The sequence below is a fragment of the Eupeodes corollae genome, chromosome 1 (genome assembly GCF_945859685.1).
Source record: "Eupeodes corollae chromosome 1, idEupCoro1.1, whole genome shotgun sequence".
Lineage (NCBI taxonomy): Eukaryota > Metazoa > Arthropoda > Insecta > Diptera > Syrphidae > Eupeodes > Eupeodes corollae.
In genome coordinates this window covers 144,815,816-144,836,175 of record NC_079147.1, presented here as the reverse complement: position 1 = coordinate 144,836,175, position 20,360 = coordinate 144,815,816, and the positions used below count along the sequence as shown (strand labels likewise).

Here is a 20,360-nt window from a genome sequence, read left to right as displayed (position 1 = left end):
TTATATTTAACGCCAAAAACACTCTATACTAGAGTGTTTTTGTTTAACGCCATAGACGTCAATCTTAGTACATTTTCTGATTTTGATTTTTGAGTGCATGGAAACTTTTCCAATCTTCATCATTTCTTCGTCTTCTTCCTATGCACAGAAGCAAAAATAATAAAAAGAAAATAAAAAAAATCAGCCCAAGTGAAAATGAACATATTGTTCCGTAAAGTGAATTAATTATTTATTAAATTTAAAAGAAATTAACCTCCCAATTATTATGTTTAAATTCTTAATTTTACAAACCAAACAAAAATCCATAAAAGAAACCTTTAACACGAACTTAAGAACCAAAAATTAAACCTCGAAAACATTTCTCTTGCGGGTAAGTAAATAAGAAGAAGAAGAAAAAAAATAATGAGTCTTCTTCCCCCCAGGAAGAATGACATCGTGAAAAACGTCTCGTCCACATTTTATCTTAAAAACGCTCTGTTTTAGAATCTTTAATTAATACAAAAAAAACTAATTGATTTAGTTTTAGTTCGTTAGTTAGAAGAACGATTGATTTCTGTGTGCAATAAAAGTAAGATTATTGATGTTTTGAAAAAAAGTAAAAATAAGGCGCTTTAAATTAATCATCCATCGGGAACCTGCTCCAAAACCTCGATAGTGGGGCACATTGCTAACCGCAAAGAATAGCTTTATCACAATGTTGCGCTTTTCCTTTTTATTTTTTTAATCGAAAATTAGAGGCTAGGGTGTTTTTAAGGACTTTTGTGTCGTCCACAAACCACAAGCAATTGACCAAGTTAATTATTGTCCTCCCTGCTGATTTTTGGTATTGACAAATTTTTATTAAAATACATACGCATTCCTTGGATCTAACATCTCAAAGTGCCGGTTATAAATCGATTTAGCTGTGCTGGTTCCATTAATCTGACTTAATACTGCCGATTTGACATACCTCCAATTACGCGGCTCTGAGCTCTTAACTCCAACAAGTTTTTTCTTATCTTCTTTTTTATTTTTGTTCTTATTTTTATTTTACCACAATATGAACCAAATTTTTAATCAGTTGAAAGTTTTAGTTTTGTTGAAGGTTTATTTTCATTTCATAACATTTACATACATGAATATTGAGTACCAGGAGTGGTTTTATATATATTGAGTGAGAAAAATCTCGTAAGAGTTTTAAAAATGCTAATTTGTTTGTTTCGGAATGATTAATAAGGAAATTCTGTCACTGATGGCAGTGTAGTTAATTGGTCCTATAGTTTTTCATAGGATTAGTGAAAAGAGATTTATAATGCCTACGTCTAGAGAAAATACGGACGGACATGGACAATAAACTTTTCTAATAGTTTTTAGGCTGACACCTATTTACATATTTTTAAAATGAACACATCAATGCTTGAAAATAAAATGAATTCATCAAGATCTGCAATATTTAAGTTATTTACTCATAATACACTTTATGAAGAAGCTCTGGCAACTAAGAAAACTAAGATCAATAGTCAAAGAGCGAGAAATGAAAAAGCCTAACGTGAAAGTGGAGTCTCATATGAATTTTTTAATAAATGCGACTTCGACCTTCTTCGGATAGTTTAAACTGAGTTTTCCCAAATGTGGATATTCCTATTTCATCAAAGAGATAAGTCGTCTTCTCAATTCATAAAAAAGGGCCAAGACTTAGGACTAAATGCTTTATTTATTTACGAACGAACGAACGAATGAATTCCAAGCTGAACTTAGAAAACCATTTAAACATTGACCAAATTTTTTCCCTCGCCTAATTCTTAAAGGTCGTCAAGCTAGAATAGTCCAGTTAATAAAAGTTTTTACCTCAAAATAAAAATCCAACAGTTTCGAAACTTGGCACACTTACTAAGGGATGTCTGGTGATGGCCCAAAAAAAAGTCCCTAAGAATCCGACGCTTTAGCGGCAGTTAAGAGAAACATGGAGATTGTTTCAGTTTTTCACGTTTATCTCGAAAGCTATTTAGTTCCACAAAATTAAAGCTCATTAAATTTTATAAAAAAAAGCTTGTATGATTTTTTTCGTACCTATTACAGTTTTTAAAATAACTCTAGCGGCAGAAATGAGAAACATACGTTTTTTTCGGTTTTTCGGGTTTATGTTAAAAACTATTTGTCGTATCAAAAAATAATCTTCTACAAAATTTAAGCTTATTAAATTTTCTAAAGAATTATGATATTAATTTGTTTGTACTTGTTTTAGTTTGTAAAATAACTATAGGCATTTAAGGAAAATATGTGTTTTTTTACACGAAAAGAAAGCTGTCAACAAAAAAAACTGTAGTATTCAATTTGTATATCCCTTCTTAATTCTGAAACTCGTTGACCCACTATATGGCTCATTGCCTGCATGCCTATTCTCTAGGCTAGAGAATAGACATGCAGAATTGTAAAAAGTTACTTTATTATCACCAACGATACCACTCGCTATTGACATGATTTCATTTGTAACTGGAATTGGAGGATGAATTTGGAACCAATTTGACAGCTTTGCAATATCTGTTTTATCTCTACTTTTTCGTTTGGGCAACGGCCTAGTCACTGATAAAGCATCAGTGAGCGTGGTAAGTAGAAATATTTGGAACCGCCTCAAAACCTACTGCGTGCTGTTGTCATGTGTCTGTCTGTTGTTCTTTCTCTTCTGTCTTGTGTTTTTATCACCTTACATAGTCTCGCTCAAGGTGCTGTGTTCTCTGCTCTGTACATTTATTTGCTGAGTAGTGTGTAACGTAATGTAATTTTTCGTCTTCCCAAAATCTTCATGTTGCTCACAATTAGAAAAAAGAACGCTAGTGAATTCTTCGAGTGATAAAAAAATTTCATGAGTAGAAGTCAGCCCTAGAACCCATTTGCTAAGTACACTATCAGTGATTCCACGCCCTGTTGTCAAGCCACCCATACTCTTCACGCATTAGAGTTTGTTCAATCGTTTGGTCCGACCATTCCCCTGTTCAAAATTGGTTAGTTCTTCTCATAGTGAAGTAACCTTCTTGCACAAAGTTTTTAAATTTATCGGTAAAGCTTTAGAAATGATTATTTGGGAGTGAAACTTAATAAAAAGCTTGATTTTTAATCATCACTTAGTTTCAAAAATAAATTCTTGTTTTGTGTTTAAAACAAACTAACTAAAGACTACACTTTGCTATGCTCCACAAGTATGTGCTTTAAACGAGTTTGAAACGATTAAAAATGTTCACTGAAATTTCTTGAAAAAACTTTCCAAATTGCTTTTACAAACCCAAAGCTATGCTCAATCGGATTATTTGAAACTATTTCGTCACTCAAATTAACGGTTGTCTAGAAAATTGCATTTTTACAGAACAAGAACAAAAAGAATTGGCCAATGGGAAAGTGGGAAAAATATGTCATTTATTGTACGCTGAATTGGTTTCGATTGATACAAACTCGAGAATTGAGCGAACAGGTGTATCGAATGATTCTGAAACAGTCAAATTTTGTACGTTATTCCTTTAAAACCAAGGACTTACAAAATATTGTATTCGCAACTTAATATGTGTTTAAAAGAATCAACTCACTTTCAGAAATCAAAGTTGTAGCGGAACACCTTAAAATTGAAGTTTTAACAATTTCTGCACCATACTTACTTACTTAAGGTGGCGCTGCAGTCCTGTGTGAACTAGGGCCTCACCCAACAAACTTCTCCATCTAGCTCGGTCCCTAGCTAGATGTCTCCAGTTTCGCGCTCCAAGTTGGGTGAGGTCACCTTCCACTTGTGCGCGCCACCTGATCCGCGGTCTTCCTCTACTGCGCTGTCCTGTGGGTGCGGATTCGAAGACTTTCCGGGCCGGAGCATTGGTTTCCATGCGCTCTACGTGACCCAGCCATCTTAGTCGTTGGACTTTTACTCTTCTTGCTAAGTCTACGTCGCTGTACAGCCCGTACAGTTCGTCGTTCCATCTTCTCCTCCACTCCCCTTCGATGCATACGGGACCGTAGATCACACGAAGAACTTTTCTCTCGAAGCGACCCAAGGTGCTTTCATCCGCTTTTGTCATGGTCCATGCTTCTGCACCGTATAGCAGGACGGGGATGATAAGGGTCTTATATAGCAACACTTTGGTCCCTCGAGAGAGGGTTTTCAAATGGTAGACATGTGCATTCAAGAGGACACAAGCGTCCACAGGTTTTTTCTTAAAACCAACCTCTGTCTATCAACTCCTACTCTCACCTCCACGTGGTGAACATCGGGTGCCTAGTACCTCAACTGGAGATTGGGTTCCAACCCCAGTGGAAAGTTGTTGGGGGCAGCAAACGAGAGAGGTGGGGAGAGGTGTTTCCACTAAGGCACCTCTCCTTATCCAGACGGCAGCGGAGGAATTCCCGAGATGGAATCAACGGTGGCGTCTACAGTTCCAGTAAGGTTGAACTACTTAGTGAACACCTTATAGGGCTTCTTCGACTTATTCGGAGCCCAGGCCTGTAAAGAGCGGTTTTATCCGGCTCCCCATCCTTGTAGTTATACTTAGGATCTGGCCCTCCAGGTTGGGGGTTGTGCGTCGGGGTGACTTCCTGGCCACGTAAAAGCTTTCAAAGTTGCGAAGCACCAACAAGCCTCGGATACGAACGGATTTACTGTTGACAACCAACGCAAACGAATAAAGGACAACGAACTTCGGATATGCACGTGGAATGTTAGGTCCCTTAACAGACCACGTGCGGCCGAAGAATTAGCGGAGGCCCTAGAACGATATAAAGCAGATTTCTGCACCATATTTAACCTTAAATTCAAGAAGACTTAAAAAAGAAGAAACAATAAAGTTTTTAAATGTAACTGAATACTGAACCATCTTTTCATTCTTAGAAGATTTGTATAAGTATAAGTTGTTTATTATTTAGGGATTTAACAAGTTATATTTAAACTATAGTTTCATTTTTTTAAATCTATGGGAAAGAACCACTGGTTATTGAGGAAACTTTAGACTGTGAAATAGACGTAAATGAAATAAAAATCGTAATTCAAAGAGCAAAAGATGGAAAAACACCAGGCGAAGACGGAATTCCATATAAATACTTCAAAAATGCAACACCGGCTTTCATTAATAAGCTAAAGCGGCTTTATTCCCTCCTCGTTCAAAAAATCTGTTATTTTCCTTATTCATAAGAAAGATGATCCAAACAACGTCGTAAACTATCGGGGAATATCATTTATGAATGTTATGGCTAAAATATTTTGCGGTATTTTAGTGAACAGAATAGAAAATTGGGTTGATAATAACAGCATTTTAACTTACTTTCAATCGGATTTCAGAAAAAACTATTGTACTGTGGATCAGATATTTGTTTTAACTTCAACTGTCAAAGAAATACGAAGATTTACCCTTTAAACTCTCAACTCGAAATCTCCTCAAAACTTTTAAATGTATTTAGGAATATGTATACTGGTACAGAAGCAGCGGTTTGGGATGGATCTACGTTCTCACAATGGTTTGATACTAACGCTGGTGTTAAACAAGGGTGCCCTTTGCTTGTGCAGCTTATGATAAATCGGTTTTCAACATACTGCAACACATGGGGACTTGCAATAAATATTGAAAAAACCCAAAATCATGGTATTTACAAGATCTTCTCACAGTTTGGTTAGAGAAGGTTGGTTCTTCAATGGCCATCGTCTTGAAATCACTAAAGATTAAATTTTTTTGGGCGTGAAATTGAACAAAACGATGGATTTCAAAAATCATCTAATTGAAAAGGCGAAGTCTTCGCAAAGCTTGCTGAATATGACATGGATGAATATTTTCTTAAATCAAAATTAATTGCTGTCAGCTTAAGACAAAATCTTTGAAGGAGTTGTTAAAACATCTCTTTGTTACGCGGGACAAGTTTTTGGAACATATAGGTTTGAAGCAGTAGAAAAGCTCCAAAGAAATTTCATAAAAAAAAGTTTTAAACTGCCAAATGGCAGAATAGGCCGAATACATCTATAAAGTTGCGTCACATTCAGATGCTCGTTTGACAAATAAAATGCTACTTTATGAAATGCGGAATAAGGACTAGTGGGTTGCAAAATAGTAAAATATTGGCGATAGCTGTGGAAAAGTTATCCAATTTGATTTGAATAACATGGCTCAACTAAAGGAGCAGCTTTACAAGATAATTCAAAAACACGAAGACTTTGTCCGAGAAAAATTAGTAGCAGAGGCTGAGCAATCTGAGAGCAGAATAATTTACTCACAACTGAATCATAACCTTTTATGCAATAATTATTTTGAAAACACATTCAGCTATAAAGAAATATCGTTAATATTCAAATCCATATGTGAGCTCCTAACCTTAAATGGCAGTCCATACAACGGAAATTTCCAGCAATTCTGTACTCTATGCAACATGAAAGCACTTTATAAGCATTTGCCCAGTGTTAAGACACCAAAGACCAAGATTTTTCCAGAAACACAGTTTTACAATGCAAGAAACAATAGAATTATTAAATGGTGTAAATTGGAAATTTTTGTACTGTGTTTTAAATTCAATGTATAAGTACAGAAATCTTTTAATGACTGAATTTATTTAAATCAATTCATTTAAATTGTATCATATAAACTAAAATCGCTTTATATACTTTGCCAACTGAGCTGACGGCTATGCCAAAGCTTTATAAAATTCGTTATGTTTATTCAAACCGTATTAAAATATTTATAAATAAATAAATTACTTACTTACTAATGTTTGGAGATTATTTGATGCAAATGTTGACCTTGGTCCATCCGCTTAGTCGAATTTTCGGCATACTCTTTCCAACATTTCGTCCGGTATCGAATAAATGCTTCAATGTTGTCTTCCAATGCCTAAATTAAAGCGGGCTTGTCTGTAGTAGTAGTAGTAGTAAGTAATTCATTTATTTATTTATTTACATTAATTTATATACATATTTTGAATTTAGATGCTATGGCGTCAGCAAGGTTGATAACAAAAATTTAGAATATTTAAATTTATATATGTTTTTAATTTAATAGAATTCTGTTTTTAATAACAATCTATACTTGTAAATATCTTTCAAAAATGTACTTAATTTATTCCAATCATGCTCGCTAAGGATATTTATAGTCTCTTGTAGGGTAAGAGTATTTTTTCCGAAAAGTAGCGTCTTTGTGTTTTAAATTTTAGACAGATACCAATAAAATGTAGACAATCTTCTTTTGATTTTAAGTTGCACAGCGTACAGAATTGGTTAAAAATACCATTATGCGGACATCCAATTAAGTTAAGATCTTCACATCTTGCTTTAAGGATTAGGAATATCTCTTCATAACTCAGTGAATCCTTGAAATAATTTCTGGAAGAAATATCATAGCCGAGCTGACTGTAGATTAATCTACTGAATGAGGCTTGAGCTTCTTCTATCAGTGAATGCCTCATTAAGTCTTGATTTTTCTCCATGATGCTGTACATTTGTTCTTTCACATGGCTTACATTGCTGAAAACGTCATCCAACTCACTCCACACTCATTGCCAACAGATTGCCATCTTACAAACCACCAGTCCTTGTTTCTCAGCTCATATCAAAGACGTTTTTTTTTTCGAAAGTCTTGTGCTCTGATGGTTGATGTAGACTTTGATGATGTAGTCAGCTTGAGAATTCAGGATGCTTGTTAGAAATTTTGGAAGTCTAGTTTCTAAATATATGGCATAACTAGGTGTATTCAGATATAGGTTAAAAAGTTTCTTTATAAAATTCCTATAAAATGTTTCGATTTCTTCATATTCTACTGGTCCCCAAACCTGAGTAGCATACAAGAGAGTAGATTTCAATACTGAATTAAATATTTTGTATTTTTTAGATGTTTGACAGTGAAACAAAACACGTTGGATTCAATATCAAGCTATTTACCTATCTTTATTGTTGCCATCTTTCTCTTCTGTGGGGCGTGCGCGCATATCAGGCTAATGTTGCCCAATTTAGCCTTTATGCGGGTGGTCATGAGGCGCTCGTTGATGCACCTATAGCTCAAGACTTCTTTCCTAAGTCTGGCTCCAATGTCTGGCTAAATGTCGCAACTTTTCATCCTCTTTTTGCCCGGCCCATCCCATAGTATTTCCTGGATGGCGGTGATTTCTGCTTTATAGCAGTCTAGGGCCTCCGCTAATTCTTCGGCCGCACGTGGTCTGTTAATGAACCTAATATTTTACGTGCATATCCTAAGCTCGTCGTCCTTAATTCGTTTGCGTAGGTTGTCAACAGTAAATCCGTCCGTATCCGAGGCTTGTTGGTGCTTCGCAATTATGATGTTTTAACGTGGCCTGGAAGTCACCTCGACGGCACAACCCCCAACTTAGAAGGCCAGATCCTAAGTATAACTCCAAGGACGGGGAGCAGGGTAAACCACTGTTATAGGCCTGGGCTCCGAATAAGCCCTATAAGGTGTTCACTAAATAGTTCAACCTTACTGGAACTGTAAACGCTACCGTTGACTCCATCGTTTTGCTGCCCCCAACAACTTTCCACTGGGGTTGGAACCCAGTTTCCAGTTGAGGTACTAGGCAGGTTTTTAGAAAAACCTGTGGACGCTTGTGTCCTCTTCAATGCACATGTCTCATTAACCAATATTTTGAAGTTTGAAGGAAAAGTAAATAAGACAAAGTTCCTAAGATAATTATTTTGAATATTAAATAAATAAATATTCTGTGCCAAATTGCTCCAACAATTGCACACTTCACATTCTTGTTATAATCGGGGCCATAAATACAAAAATAAATCTCCCTTCTTTAGATCTTAAGTCGGAGGCGATACTTAAATATAGTTGTCGATTTGTGCTGTTTTTATTTTTTTGTATTTGGTTATATCCAAAATAAACCATGGTGTTTAGTGTGGACCAAAAGTCGTTTCCATTTGATTCTTTAAGAATTGTAGGTATGGCGAATGGAATTCTTTTTGTAAATTTTATATTTTTTTTTCTTTGTCAAAAACAGAGTTTTTGGAGAATTCAAGCGAAAATTCTCAATTTTAGTGTGTCTCTACGTTCTTCGATGCTGGGGAGTCCACCTTCAGCTAGGATTTTGTTTGTCAGAGTTGTTAGAAAGTCGTTTATGCTACTTCTAGATGCTGTGTTTCCAAAGTTTTCTGTTTATTAGAAATTACATTCTGTTCCTGTATTTTCTGTTCCCAACACCCCGCTTTATGAGTTTATTCAATATTATACTAGGGCCTATACGATCTATATCATTTTCGAAGCCAATAGAGTATTGAAATATGTTTTTTTTTGTTGAAAGAGCATTTGATATGATATAATATATCAATGCAACCTTTTTGGATGCGTAGCTTAGATCGTGTCACCGATTAGAGTCTTTCCCTTAACTTTTTGAGGTAGGTTTTAAATTCAGTGAAAGTTATTGGGCTTGCAATTCTCCGGGCGGTTGTTGCTGTATTTTTTTCAGAGAACAGTAGGACATTCCTTTTTTCTTTTAAGAATTGAATAGATAAGTTTATATTTTCTGAAGCAGTTGATCAAAGGCGAAAGGGTTTGTAATACTTTCTGAATCTATGACATTGTTATGGCTGTTTATATTATTTATGGAAAGTGGAGTAAAGTCACCGGTTAGGACACGTATAGTTAGTTAGAAAACCTTTATTTGAAAATGGTTTGAAAATTACCAATTATACTATATTCACAAGTTAAATATGGTTTGTCCAGTGGCCGTCTACCAGGTTGACAATGTATTTAAATTTAATTGTATAATTAACTTAGTTGTTTAATAAAAAGTCTCTTTCACGGATAAGTTGTCTATAGCGCAATGCAGTTGTAATATATTTATATACAATTTTCGAGCCTACTTTTCCATTCAGAACTTCCAATGTTCCGGCCAATTCCATCACAGCTGCTCCAAAATATTTTATACGAAACTCTTTCAAAACAGGACATTTTGCAATGAAGTGGTGTACATCTTCTCTCTCATTAAGATTGCAAAAAGTCGCATAGGATTGGCAGATCTGGTCGATGCGGAATGTAATTTAAATTTAATAGTTCGGTTGAGGAGGTATGTTCGTTCTTGAAGATCTAAATTTAGTTCACTGTAAATCATTCTATGTTACGAAGATTGAGCTTCCTCTTTAAAACTTCTATACGCGACATGGCTTAACTTCTCTATTATTGTTTTAAAATTGTCTTTTAGATCTAAAAGGCTTATACTGGGTAAAAATTCGATACTTTCATCTAAGTTAAGAGACAAATCATCCCACTTTTTGACTAGATTTCCCTTTGATGACAAAAAAATCTTTTCAAGTACTTGTTTTGGCAATCTTTCTTCGTCAATTTCCATCACCTTGATAATGTAGTCAAAATGCAGTTTTAAGGTCCTTAAGAACAATGGAGGTTCAGTTGTTTCCAAATGTAGCATATAAATTGGAGTGCAAATTTGTAGCCGAAAAATGCGCTTTAAGAATTATCTGAGGAACCTTTCCACCTCCTCGTATTGGCAATATCCCCAAACGCCATAAAGCATTATAGAAGCTGCTGTCGCATGAAAAATGTTTAGCTTTAAACTATGCTGGACACCTTTATTATCGATGCAACATTTCCACACAGAAGAAACTGCCGTTTTTGATTCGGCTAGCTTGGACTCAAAATGCTTTTCTATGTTGAGGTTAGATGTTATTAAAACTCCTTAGTATTTGTTCTCTCGTATCATATCATATTTTTAGTCTTCTGTAAATTAATTGACAGATTCCAATTTTCATAGTAGGTATGTCTCCAGTCTGTTCACCATTCGCTGCATTCCTTCCACCTATTAAGGACATGTATATGTGTCATAATTTTACAGTGGAGGTTTGGGTTAATTTTGAAGTCATTTCCACAAAACTGTTTACTTTCCTTATTTTTGGAAGTCGTCTTAATTTTGCATTTGTCTTTTGTCTCTTAAATAAAAGGAATATCTGTTCTTTAAAATTAAAAACAAAATTAAATGTTGTAAGAATGTTGAATATGAAGAAAAAAAAATAAAACGATGTTTGCAAACTTACCTCAAGTATATTCCAAATATATTTAATTCATTCTTTTAATTAAAAAGTTCTCTTTTGTTACCTAAACTTTAAATTAAAATACTCTTATTTCTGTCTACAGACTAATTTTGTACGTTTTGTATATTTACAGATTTTTTACGCATTGATTAATTCAAAAAGCCTCATAGTGTAGCGTTTACTCTAATTATGGCAATAAAGGTCCAATTTGAAATTGGACATACGGCAACGGTGAAAACCAAGCGCACTCCCGAAGGTTTTACCCATGATTGGGAACTTTATGTGCAAGGTGTGAATAAAGCTGATATAAGTGCGTTTGTTGATAAAGTTGTGTTTAACCTTCATGACTCATTTCCAAGGCCAAAGAGATGTAAGTTAAAAAAAAAAAGAATTAAAATGTCAAAAACATTTACATATATATTTTGTTTCTATTTTTCTTATAGCTATAAAAGAACCACCATACGTGATAAAAGAATCAGGATACGCTGGGTTCGTACTCAACATCGATATTTATTTCCGAAATCGTGATGAACCAAAACGAGTGACTTACATGTACGATTTGGATCTACAGCATGAAGGACCACCATATCATCGGTGTGAAATAAAAAAATTCATTTTTGAAGCTCCTTCAGAAGATTTTCGCCAAAAACTGGTCAAAGGTGGTGGTATTGCTGTGTCGGCTGTTGTTGGTGGAGCCATTACCAGTGACGACAAAAGTATCGATATGAGTATTCCCGACAATCGAGGTCAAATGGTTGGTAAACCAAAACTAAGCACTGAAGCAACCAGCTCGACCTCTTCATCATCTTCAAAAAAACACAAACAACGACCAGAAGACAGCAAATTGAATACTTTTGCGAATCTCTTTGGTACTCCAATAACTAAAAGTGCTCCGAAATTCTCTCCAGATCCAAAGAACAAAACCGCTAATGGTGGTGCTATTGTCCCAACAGGTCCTTCAGTGCCAGGAAAAGGGAAGGATAAATCAAGTTTGGTGACTGTCGGTGCAACAGCTGGAACTGTTTCCTCAGGTCCGATTGCTGGTGGTGGCAAGGAAAAAGAAAAAGCCGAGAAAAAGGACAAACACAAGCAAAGTCCACATAAAGATAAATTGCATGATGAAAAGGAGAGTAAGAAAAAATCTGATGGGAAGCATGATAAGCGAGAAGAGAAGAAAAAGGACAAAAAAGACAAGGACAAAGATCGGGAAAGGACCAAAGAAAAGCCCTCGAAAAGATCCCTCAGTCCGAAGAGTGCATCAGCTTCAGCTCCCAGCCCAAAAAGACCAAGTCCTGTGCGGTCATCTTCGGCTGCAAGTCGTGATGATACATCAGCTAAATCATCCAGCAAGATGTCTGAAAGCGACAAACGTGGAAGCAGCTCCTCTAGCGGGAAAAAGTCGAAGAAGGAAAAGAAATCACACGACAAGGAACGTGACCACAAAGAGAAACATCGAACTGATGTTAAGGATAGTGCTCCTGCGGCAAGTGTTGCGCCCGCCGCTGCAGCAACCGCAACACCGCTTCCTGCTGTATCGCCTGCCGTTCAATCATCAAAGACTGCAAATACTACAGTTACTCCTAAAACTGATCTCAATAGCAATAAAAATCAAAAAGCCCCAGACAAGGAAAAAGACAAGGACTCGAAGAAAACTGACTTAAAATCTTCAGAGAAAGAGAGTACACCTGTACAAGCAAGCGATAAGAAACTTTCCACCGACAAAGATAAAAAATCGCACAAACACAAAAAGAAAGACAAAAACAAAGAAAAGGAAAAAGAGAAAGAAAAGGATAAAGATCAGCCATCTAAGAAATCAACAAGCAGCAAAGATAAGAAAGATAAAAAAGATAAAAGTGTCAAAAGTGAATCTGCAATTCCAACAGCTGGAACAAGCAATAGCAATTCATCAGCAATATCAAAGAAGTCCACAGCCACAAATGACGTGGATGTACCAATAGAGACTGCCAGCACAAAATCAACCTCAAGTACAGTGTCGTGCACGTCTTTGTCGACGAAACCCACAACAACGACAGCAGCAACAAATAAACAAAACAATAATGTCACTGCGTCGACGGTGCCTTTATCAAGTAATAGCACCAATGCTACAAGCACAGGAGCAACATTAGCTGGAAGTGGCCTTTCAAATGCTGCAAACGACCTCAGCGATGTAGATAGTCTCAACTCCGAGAGTCTACATACGGTTTCGAACTCGAATTCGGATAAAGCTGCACCAATACACAACTCAGACAGTTCGAATAGCAGCTTTCCAGATGTGCCGATAACGGCCTCGGCCCCTAAATTAACAACGCCGGTATTTCAAGCTCCAGCAAATCCCCAGCCAACACCGCCAACGACTCCATTAGCTAGTACAGCACCAGCGGCAATAGCCGAACCCCCACGACCGCAAGCAGCACCGGTGGTGGTAGAAAAGAAAACCCATCGCAGTGGCGGCGCTGAAAAATCAAAGCTTGATAAGACTGCAGAAAAAGAGGACAAGAAACGTCGAAGAAACTCCACAGCAGTTAATACCTTTGTCGAACCCCCTGTGAAACAAATCAAGAAAGATCTAAAACCAGCTCGCGATCGCGAGAAGTCCCAATCACCATTGCTTCGCACCGAAGAAAAACAAACCTTCTTACCTCCTCCGGCCACTACATCAACACTACCCATTCAAAATACACCCGTCACAGCTCTTAATCTGGAGTACCTGTCCGAACTACAAGAACTGCACCAAAAAATCATGACTCTACAAGACAACGAAGAGTTGCAACAAGTTGTCGAGATGATTGCCGCTACCGGACGCTATGAAATAACCAGCAAAACATTTGATTTCGATTTGTGTAAGCTCGATCGTACCACGGTGCAAAGGTTGCAAGAATTTTTCGCCACCTCTGTATCGTGACACAAAATTCGACTCTAGATGCCAAATAACAATTTTGTAGAAATCAAAAACTAATTAAAGTTTTATTCTTCTACTACCATCGCGCATTTGTTGTATACACCCTGCCTTTTTTCTTCTTCTCTCAAAAACAAACAAACAAAAAATAAAACATCATCAACAGCATAAGACTTTTAAACAAACAAACAAACAAACAAAAACCAGGTAAAGCAAAAAAGCAATTGTTACATTTTCTTTGTTTATGTTTTTGTTTTTTTATTATTTATTTTTGAATTTTAATCCCACATATTTATGTCTATTTAAGAAGTATAAATATTTAAAATATAAAAATGTGAAGTTTGTAAATACTAAATCAAAATATAATTATACTCTAGATTTTATCCTCATTATATACACTTAAATATATATATATATATATACACACACAAATACCATGTGGATTTTTTAGAATTGTAAATATATATAATAGACAAAATATATAATAATTATATTATGATGGAAGTTAAACACAAACAAACAAACAAAATAAATATTTGATAGCATTGTACTATATTTTAAAAATAAAAATCATCTATGTATATATATGCATATATATATACATATATATATGTTCCGAAAACAAACCAAATTTATAGTCATCATCACACATGTGTCCGTCCGCTTATTAAACAAAATTATTATTGTATAATATTTATTCGAATACTTACATAAATGAAAAAGAAAATAAGATTTCAGAAAACAAAATTTAACAATAAAGTGACACATAGTATGACTCTTAATTTTAAATACATAATGTACGTAAAATACAAAAAATAGACGTTTCAGGTTAAATTTAGAATACAATTCTAAGTTTATAATTGGTACAGGTTTAAGGGAAGTTATTAAAATATTTGGAAGGCTGTTTACACAAAATATAAAAAAAAGCTTTTAAAGATGAAATCATAATTGGCAATATTTTAAATCTGTTCTGTTTTATCATGAATTATAAAAGTGTTAATGGACTATTGATGGATCACCCTGCATTAAATCTTAGTGTCATAACTTAAGTTGAAACTAATTAATAACACAAAACGAAAAACTTCTTACGGACTTAGGTTAGTTTTGGTTTAAGGGGGTGATGCAAGGGTAGACCGAAAACTATCACTCGGATCACTGTATCCATTGCGTTCCCAGGGGAAAGTTGATGAGAATTTAAGTTAAAAACGCCTTCGTGAACCACCTTGATCAGAGAATATCAGAATGTATTTATGTTGTAAAAATAGGACATCACGCAGGTCTTGGAAAAAGTATTTTCCTTGTATTGTCATTCTTCTTTTGGCTAGACTTGGACATTCGCAGAGAAAGTGGAAGGTTTTTTTTCCGTCTCCTCGGCTTCGCATCCTCTAAATAGATCTGATATTCATTCTGCTCATGTAGGTACCCAATGAGTTGTAACCCAATAGAATACCTATCAATAATACCAGTTTCGCGCGCTAAGTCGGTTGAGGTCCTCTCCCTGCTGCGTGCGCCATTTGAGCCACAGTCTTCCTCTACTACCCCGTCCCTCGGGATTGGATTCAAAGACCTTCCGAGCTGGAGCTACAATCGCCCTACATGATTCAGTCATCTAAGTCGTTGGAATCTGTATTCTTTTAACCAGATCATTGTCGCTGTTCAACTCCTACAGTTCGTTATTGTATATTCTCCTCTACTCTCCATCTATGCAGACGGGATCAAAAATCAAGCAACGGGACGTTACTACTCAATTGCCTTCTAAGTCCAAAGAAACAGCGACTAGCAAGAGTTATTCCTCGTTTGATTTCAGTGCTGGTGTCGTTGTCTGACAATTTGCATAACTGCCTCAAAGTAAAAGCTGTCCATGGTGACGCTTTGTCCAAGACGTCGTCGTTCAATATCCTTTTTTTAATGACAGCATATACTTGGTCTTGCTCCTATCGACCACTTGACCCATCTAAATAAAGTTAATAAATTATAATATGAAAAGTTATTGTTGTTGAAAATTTTTCTCAAAACTAATTGAAAAGTTGTTATTTAAGAACTAAGTGCACACTATGATTAAAGTATCGCCACACCTTTAAGTTTCAAAAATCAAGCACCTGTTGTTTGCAATTTCAATAGCTCCAAGTCGCATCTTGTAAATTATTGACACAATATGGTCTGATAAAGCATTGATCCTTTTTTGGCTAATTTGTGTGCTTTTTTATTTCCGTAATTTCACAGTTCCTTGGGACCCATTGGAGGGTAATCGTGTTGGCTTTGTTTTTATTGTTTCGTTTTCCAAAATGTGGGAAGAAAGATATTTAGCGGCTTCGGAAACCACACAAACCTGCAGTAATCTGGTAGCTTTATTGGTCTTTCTAAAAGAGGATTATATGAAAGATAACAGTCCTCACTAGTAGAGATTTCTGCTAAGGCGACTGGGTTAGAGATCTTAGATTTGTTGTCTTGAAAAATTGATTTTATGCTGTACTTTTATAAGATTCTTTTCATTACTTCAGAAATACGTTTTCTATATGGAAGAATTTCTTTTTATTTGGCTGTATTGATGTTTCTATTCTTGGTAACGGTTTCCAAGACACTTGTTTAAAATATAACCATTTTTCAAAAGAGATGGCTTAATGTGTTTAACTCTTCAGGATGATCATTTTTTTTATAATGTAAGTACCCGTGGCATGATGGTTAGTGCGTTGGACTGTCATGCCAGAGGTCTTGGGTTCGATCTTGCCTATGCCATCTTAGGTCCTTTCACGGGTACTGCCTCTTGCGAGGAATTGACAAATTCTCCAAGATTATATCTTGTCATGTAAAAGTGCTTTCTCAAATTAACCGTTCGGAGTCGGCACATTAACTGTAGGTCCCCTTCATTCCTGACAACATTACTCGCACGCAGGAATGGTTGAGAGTTTTAAGTCACTAGGCCCTAGTTCTCAACGGACTGTTTATTTATTTAAGCGCACTAAAGGTGTTATGAATACCCTTATAATGATTAAACACAGTGCGAGCAATTAAAAAAGGAGGAGAAGATTGGAAAGGAGAAATCGATGCACGTTGGTTTTGAATGCATGCACGTTATAATGAGGGGGAAATATGGAGAATGGAAATATGGAAAGTAGCATTGGGGGAGGGTAACGCTTGTGCAACTGTAGATAGCATTGAGTTTTCGAAGCATTGAATTCTACACGGTTTTTGATTCCCTATTTAATAATGCTGTCAAGAACAGAATTTGTTGGTAGTTGGTAGTCCACATCCGAACAACAAAGATGAGAATCTAAAAACGAATATGAAAATCTAAAGGTACTGTTATCAGCGAAGCAATTTATTTGGTTAGAAGTTTCAGACAGAAAATCATTAATAAAAATAAGAAAAAGTTTCGGAGACAAAACGGAGCCCTGGGGCATACCAGCGTTTATTTTGTATATTATATTAGATATGAACCTGTATAATACTAAGTAAATTGAACGGTCCGAAAGGTAATTTCTAACCCAACAAAGAAGAGAAGAAGAGTATGGTGTAAAAAAAATACAATATATTTTTAAGAACCACATTTTCAATTTCAGAGATGTATATAAAAAAGTGATCTTATAGAACCACTATGATGTAGGATTCGAATTCAGGACCAAGTTCATTTGGAAAGATTATTGTGTAAACAACAATACGGACAAAACTTAATTTTATTGACCAGAGTAAGCTTTCACCTTTTAAATTGACAAAAGAGAGAAACAATATTAAAATGCTGTGGGCTGTTTTGTAGAACTCTATAACCATAATTTTTAACTCCCCTATTTAGGTTTTGACATTCAATGACATGGGAAAGCAAAGCAAGGAACGGTCAATAGGTGATACCTAACAACACAACAATTATAACTCAAGACATAGACAGTTCATGAGATTAGCTATAAATGCATGAAGGTCAATAGTTATTTGTTGCAAAAGTCAAATGTGATTTGTGTAAAGAGACGAACTATCATAAACCATAACCAGAACGTAATGATACCGACCAATCTTAAAAATTGTAATATTGAGTTAACACTTACTACTTTGCATAGTACATTTTACAACACATCGAAATTTGGACTGTAATTTACTTATTTTTTCTGTGCCAGTAGTGGAGTGAGTAATAATTCGATTTATTTTATTTATAAATTACGTTTTATTTTTAATTTTTCGAATCGAGGTCTTCAATTGGGAACATTAGAATAACGACAATAAAGATCTATTGGTAAATATTGAGTATTACTTGAGCATTTGAAAACCCATAAGTATTGAAAAATAATTTGCTTAGCCTGGATATTTCATGCTCACGTGTGTGATTTATTCACGAAAATACAATCGGTTCTAAGGATCATCATTCGTGGTCTATTGATAGCACCCGGTTATGCACAAATTCAAAAAAGACACCAGGCACAGAAGATTTATCTGTAATAATTAAATGTTAGCACTTTTGTTCAATTTTAGTTGGATTTTCATACAAATCGCAATGCCTTGAAATGACTCCGCAAGCTTGAAATTAGCACATTTAGCCTCTAAGCTAAATACCTACATTTATTTTATGAATTAAATAATATTTAATTATCTTGCAGTTAAAGTTTTGAAATAAAAATTTACTTACGTGTTGTTTCTCGAAGAAAAGATTATAATTGGGCTCTCTTGATAATAAACCTTTAGACTTTTTCTACCACTGAAAAGATACGGTTTATGTAATTGCTCCATAATTCATTCAAGACAGTAAAGATGGAATTTGTGCAGTTGTGAGTTTAAATTTGCGAGTTTTTCATAAATATTATACGGTTCCAGTAAGCGTTGCCGTAGCGGCCATTTAGCTGATATCGTTGTTCATTGTTAAAGACTTATAATTTACTCTTTTTCAAATTTAAATTAAAACTATTGATTTCTGTTAAAAAGTACGTTTTTTTAAATATAGAATTTAAACATTTTATGGTACACCACTATACTCCATCTTAAAGAGTGCTTAGTTATGGTACAATGTTTAATCCATCGCCTTGCTCATGATATTGATATTTGTTAAAACAATCCTGTAAATTTTCATCAAATATGTTTTCAAGGTATCCAAAAAATGAACGAATCGGTTGTGAATTGTAATCTTCTACAGATTTGCGAATAAGAGGTTTTATTTTGTGTAGCCAGCTATTTGGGCAGTTTTAACTTTGTATAGGGTCATAATTTAACAGGTAAAAAGTACACAATTACAAAATATGAAACGATACATGGTTTAACAACGAAATTAAATTATTTTTAAAGTGAAAATGATGAAATTTTTGACTTCGCGGTTTGCAGTTTTTCAAGAAAATTTTCCTGGATGTTTTTTTTTTCTCGAAGATATCTTTGGATTTAACTCCTTAGACTTTAGGCCTGGAGAAGAGAAGTGACGTCAACCTTCAAACTCATTTAAATATTTGAGCTTAAGAATTCAAAGGAAAAAAAAATTTATGATATCTCAGGTAAAGTATCATTTTTATGCGACAAAATCAAAATTTGACAAATTGAGGGTTAGGTCCCATCAGCCCCAAGACATCAAATACGGTGTTTGAGGAATTCGGTTTCTGAAAATGGGATACAGAGAGAAGAATAATATTTGATTCTAAAAAAATCCAATTAAAAACAGTTATTTTTAAAACACAAATAATTTTTAACAAAAGAATAAATTTCGTCTTTAAAAGTAGTATGTAAAAATATTTTATAAAAAAGAAACATTAAAAGTGCTATGTGGCCTTCATTTTTATGCCCAAATGTAAAAACAAAAATAAAAGATCGCTTTTATCTGCAATATTATACATATTATATTATAAATAAATAATAACTATACATTCATATATATATATATATAAATATATACATTACAAAACAATAAAACAGATTAAAAAATAGTTATGTACATGTGTTCAAAAAACACAATAAACAAAATACAAATACAAAATATATACATGTTTATAATAGTAACATACCTACATACATAAAAACTCAACCAAATATAAATTCTCAAAAATAATAAAGAAGAATTAAGAATTATATACAAAAAAAAAACAATAAAAATAATGTAAAACAAAAAACAAAACAGATTTAAGAAAAAAACATTACAAACAAAAAACATCATAGGCATTTTATCATTTAAGTTTTTGAATGCACAATTTTTAAAATTAAAATTAAGAAGAAAAAAACGAAAAGCAAAACTTTTGAATTATTTATTTAACATTAATTTAAAACTTTTGAATTTATATTATTATTATATTAAACTATAAGCTAAGGACTTCACCACTTCATATTAGTTTGTTATTCTGTAATTTGTAACTCCAGTGAGTGGGATAAATAAAAAAAGAAAAAAAAAAACAATTAAAATAAATAAATGCGTTTAGATTTTGTGGCTAAAGTCGTAAGTAAAGATTAATCTGATCGACAAGGTTTTCTTTATATCAATTGAAAATTGCACTTCTGCAATGAGTTTTGGTCGCCTTA

At 34.5% G+C, this 20,360-nt stretch overlaps 1 protein-coding gene across 1 annotated transcript; it reads left to right on the top strand.

The window, feature by feature from the left end:
- The first annotated feature begins 83 nt into the window (after positions 1 to 83).
- LOC129939300 (protein AF-9) lies at positions 84 to 14,060 on the top strand. The gene is made up of 3 exons (XM_056047273.1): positions 84 to 370; positions 11,124 to 11,360; positions 11,434 to 14,060. Exons 2-3 carry the CDS (start codon positions 11,180 to 11,182, stop codon positions 13,890 to 13,892), a joined length of 2,640 nt encoding a protein of 879 aa, XP_055903248.1. The 5' UTR covers positions 84 to 370; positions 11,124 to 11,179; the 3' UTR covers positions 13,893 to 14,060.
- Positions 14,061 to 20,360: the final 6,300 nt, after the last annotated feature.